The 5169-nt window shown below is 37.5% G+C and overlaps 1 protein-coding gene across 1 annotated transcript in view; it reads left to right on the forward strand.

The window, feature by feature from the left end:
* The first annotated feature begins 2875 nt into the window (after positions 1-2875).
* OIT3 (oncoprotein induced transcript 3) overlaps positions 2876-5169 on the forward strand; it is a 33096-nt gene continuing 30802 nt past the window's right edge. Inside the window, exon 1 of the mRNA XM_018571410.1 lies at positions 2876-2930. Coding sequence (XP_018426912.1) covers positions 2876-2930 — 55 coding nt within the window. The remainder of the gene's footprint in view (positions 2931-5169) is intronic.

Here is a 5169-nt window from a genome sequence, read left to right on the forward strand (position 1 = left end):
AATGTATTGGCTGCATAAACCTTGCTTTGCTGACTAAAAATGTCATTCAGTCTATTTTGCATCTGAGGGGTTTTTTTGCAATATATTGCTGCCGGAGTCCAGAAGGGTCCCCGCAATGTTACTGGGAGTGCATTTCCTGTTTTGTAACTTCCTTTATCTCTGCTTCCTGTATCACCAACCACATTCAAGCTTCCAAGAAAGGTCTGATCGTTGGTTGTGGGAAGCTTATCACTGAGAAATAAAGAGCTTGGAGTGGGTGTATTTGTGAATACCTCACCTGCTTTATAAGAAGGGGTTTTCAGATTACTGGCAAAATGGAATGGAGCGGCCTAGTCCATTACAGCAATTGTGGATGAAAAAATGTACAGAGGTTGTATGGGTTGCATTTTAAATTTGAACTGTTGTGTACCTTAACCAGTTCCACTCTCGTACCTGTATACCCCTTATGGGCCAGAGCAATTTTTACAAAGTTATTGCTGAATTGACAGGCCTGTAGTGGAAAAGTAGTTACTTAAGATAACAACCTAATACATGCAAGTTGTTTTGTTTTCTATGCAATCTATAGACAAAAACAAGTAACAGACCAGTGTTGGTTATAAAGCAGCTACTGTTAGTGTAGATAAATTTTACCCCTTTGATCTGCAGATGAATGGAACGGTAAATACAATGTAGCAATAATGTTACATTGTATTTCTGAATGGTGTTCAAAACTCTATTCAGAAGCTTTGTTTTTTGCCGACAGTAGCTGCAGCTTTGTTGCTGCTGTGTTACTGAGCAAGACAGCCAAGATTTGCTGGCAAGAGCAGTGAAGGTAGCAACGACAAGGGGGAGAGGGACAAGGGAGAGTGATCTATCCCCGGTGTACTGTGTTTAAAAACATTTATGGATGAACATACAACATAACCCCTTAAACCTTTAACAATATGAGTTAGTGTATTTTGATGAGTTCCTATATGCGGAGATCACGTCTGTTTTGTTTTTGTAGCATTGCAGGGGGGGGGGGACTCTTTTTAATGTGTTTTTCATGTGAATAACATTGCCATGCTTTGTTCCAGAATTATTTTTGTCTTTGAATTCGGAGGGTAAGCCAGAGTGATAGGGGTGGTCCTGCTGGAGACATAAAGGGGTCTTGAGAGTGGGGAATTTACCCCTCACAGCACTACTGATCGTATACTGGATCTTTCTAGTGCCCTGGCCTCCAAAAGAAGTCTGTATATCTCTTTTCCTGAATAACTAAATGTGCCGAGCTACAACAATGAGCAGTACAAAAAAAAAATCAGTGACTCAAACAAATGTCCGTGAATAAAAAAATGGATCAGGTGTGAAGTCTATAAATGTTCCTATCTCTGAAAATGTCCATATATAGCAAATGTGATGAATATTTCTTGTTCCTTCACCAAATGCACCACACCAGATATAGGGGTGCTCACCTTAGGCCCCAACAAAAGGTCAAATCAGGCAATTCCCTTCTTAACCAGGGAATCGCTCACAGATGTCTTCCAATGATGTAATCAGACCAGCAGGCAGATCTGTGAATCACTTCTTTAGTGGAGAAACAATAACCTCCTCCAATCTTTATCGAACTGTAGGCCTCCTCCGTATAGATTATTTATAAACGTACAGCGCTAACCGTCCTTCAGATGTAAATATAAGAATCCAGACGTTGCGATCAGGATTATACAAGTGCTATTAAAATTAATAATTAATGATTAGTAAAACATTCAGTAAAAGGGTGTATCTCAAAATCTTCAAGGTGAATCAATTGTGTGAACAAATAAAGTACATAAAATATCAAAACAAACAATGTATATATTTATAATAAAATGTGAATATTTCTATATTAAAAAACGTGATAAGCTGTGAATATATATCATGTGTAAGTGATTCTTGTTAATAGTGAATGGACAAACAATGTGTACCACTTAAAACATGAAACAAAAAAGAAAATAAACTTTTTTCGATGTGTTTGTGAATGGTCCAAATCTTTTGTATTTTTCTTTGTAGTTTTTTTGTGTATAGTCTTTAGAAATCCATAAATATAAAATACTTCGACAGTGAAAAGTCAGTGTAAAAAAATGTGTCCAACGAAAATCCAAAAAACGAGGAAAAAATAATAAGGAAAAAATGAAGAAAAAATAAAGACAAAAGTAAAAATAAAACAAACTATAGGAAAAAATGTAGAAAAAATGCAGCGAAAATCCCCTCAAGGGAATGCACTCACCAGATCCGAAGATGTTAAACACGTTTATTTCATCAAGGTAAGTCTGCCGCTCCGTCTTTAATTTCCCTGCTCGATCAGGCTTCAGGGAAAGAAAGGTCTTCCGTTTTACCCGTAATGTTTAAATGGAATATCCTCGTGCTTTAGAGGTCCCTCCGGTGGGATATCCAATCATAAAAAATAAGACATACGCTCATAGCGTAGTAAAACCCAGGTTTATTATAGTCATACAGCATACAAGTTTAAAAAGAGCGCTAAAATATATTTTAAAAAGCCGGCTAGGTCACTTTAGGCGTGATTCCTATTTAGACTGGATCAAATGACGTGAGAATAGGCCCGCCCCCGACGCGTTTCGTCACACAGACGTTCTCAAGGGATGGCAGGTCTCCGTATAGGATGTCAATACCAGGATCGTGTTATCCAAAAAGAGAAAGCAAACATCATAGTGCGTACAATCCAGAGTATGATTTATTAAAATAAATTACGTAAAAAGCAGTGGTAACAGCATGGACTCTGTCTTAGGACTGTGTGTAGTTGTCAGTCATGGAGATCAATGTGATGTCTGATGCTCCGCCCTACGGGCATTACATCCAGCGTGACTTGATCAGGGTTTTTCATAAACATGATATGTAGGACAGCCTGAATTACTAGTATGGAATGCCTCAATATAATGTTCTCCAGGTTCTTCATGTCACTGATACAATAGTATCCCACTGCAAGTTCATTGCAGATGTAAATTCTCGACCACTGTGCCTGTGTGGACTATTATCATATTTGCCTGTATTTAGTTCTGAAGAAGCGGCCCTGTCTGCAAAACCATGTCAACTGATACTCATGGTTCATATGTGTCTAATTGATGGTTGTCATATGGCATTTTTTCCACACCATGGTGAACAAAACAAGCCTGAGCGTTGAATGCTCAAGCATATACGTTCTGCTTTTTACATTTTTTATGAATAATAAAAAACTGGTACTTTTTTATTGAAAATTTGGTTGCCTCACCACTGCTATGTATACAGTCCTGATTCATTTTTTTAAGGTGATTTTTAAAAAGAAATCGACAATGACATGGGTTATATTTATAAAGCAGAGAATGTTTCATTCACCAAACATTCTGTGCAGGGGAATCAATCACTGTAACTTAAAACACATGCATCAAGAAAAATACACATGCATTGAAGGTCACATCAAGTGCTTTATGAATAACTTTCCTTTAGATTGCATAGAAAATAACATACATTTTGAAAGATAATCTTGCTGAAAGAAACCATTGGTTTTGCTAAAAATTAAAGACATTATGATTATGCTATGAAATAATGATAAAGTTAGTGCAAAATCAATAAGCCCATAGCTGTAGTGTCAATATTGACTTGGTCCATAAGGGCTGAACTGGTTAAATCAAACCCCAAAATCAATATGCTGCTTGATTGGCTATTGAGTTGAGCCTGCTTGTTATTTATCAGAACATTATTTGTAAGAAAATATAATTTAGCTGTAATCTTAATCTGTATTAGGTCCAGAAGCACAATAATGCAATTGTAGTCAATTCTTGATAGGACACAATTTTTTAACTTCAGGGCATACACTTCTGCAACTAACGGCTATAACCATAAATCCCGATGTACATAACCTGATATTATTCAGGCCTAATGACAACTTTGGCTGTGGCTGGAGTGTTCCATCTTCTGATACTAATTACTCAGCAGGACTGAAGCATTGTGGATAAGAGCTGTGAACATTGTAGATGATTAGGAATGCACAGGAAGATGTGATCTACCTGAGAATAGTGAAAGCGTGTTTTAGGTTATTTCTTCCACTAAATAAAATATGATCGTGAAGCTTTCATGTTTGCCAGGGGGTTGTTCTTCATAAATATTTAATTTTTCTTATCTCAGTTTATTCCCTGCAGATTGCTTCCCAAGTTAGGGACAAGGTGATGTTGATTTTATATCTTTCAGTTCATTCACCAACAATTATATGTAGCCGATCTTACAAAGACAAAAACACAAGGGAGGACATTTTATTAAACAATTTAATGACACAGTTGGACACACATTAGGTTACCCTCTTTTTTTTTAGCACTTTCTATGTGAGAGTTTTCTGTACATTTGTGACCTGTAATAATGGGCAGAATACTGAGACAGATTTGCATAGTTCTGGGACAGATTTGGCAATAAAGATGACAGATTTGCACTTAAAATGATACAAAAATAGATTGTTTTATTTTGTTGCAGTGCTAATTTAGACCTAAAGATGGGGCATTAATGAATGATTGATTTTTAAAGTAAAGCAGTTTTCGAAGTAGTCCTTTATTTAAATAGATATATACACAAACACATTTCCTTTGCTCCCCCATCATTCCATTAATGCTGATCTCCACGGAAACAGATAAATACACAGATATAATATGCATAAGGGTGCTGTTTTACCTGCCAAAGGATTTGTGTTTCTGTATAGCCAAAATTACACAGCTTTCCCACGCAGCACAGCCCTGTCTGACTGGACAGAAGTTCTCATTTCAGGTCTTGTGCCTCCCCGAGCTCATGACTGGACAGTGAAATGAGAAGCAGTGCACTACTAAACTTCTCTTTCTGTTGCTCTGCTATATCTACTCTTCCTTTTGCTATGCGCATACTCTTTATTAGCACTGAGCACAACTGGCTCACCCTTTCTGCTGCTTCCAGTTACAGCTTTGATGTACAAGGGATTTTAAGAGTGTAATACCCAGCCAATTTTGTTTACGTGGAGTCCAGCTTCAAACCACCATAAGCTAGGCAAATATTGGTTCTTCTAGATATGGCAGTGCATTTGACTCTCTCCATCTGGCATTACTGGTGTTTGGACCTGTGCAGTCACATTGGGCAGGGAGAGGCCTCAGGTTTGTGTAAGCTCTGACTGAAGTGACTTTGGGTTTACACAAGGCTGTCTCTTCATTTCTGGCAGCTAAACTG

The sequence above is a fragment of the Nanorana parkeri genome, unplaced genomic scaffold (genome assembly GCF_000935625.1).
Source record: "Nanorana parkeri isolate BGI_ZX_2015 unplaced genomic scaffold, ASM93562v1 scaffold1750, whole genome shotgun sequence".
NCBI lineage: Eukaryota > Metazoa > Chordata > Amphibia > Anura > Dicroglossidae > Nanorana > Nanorana parkeri.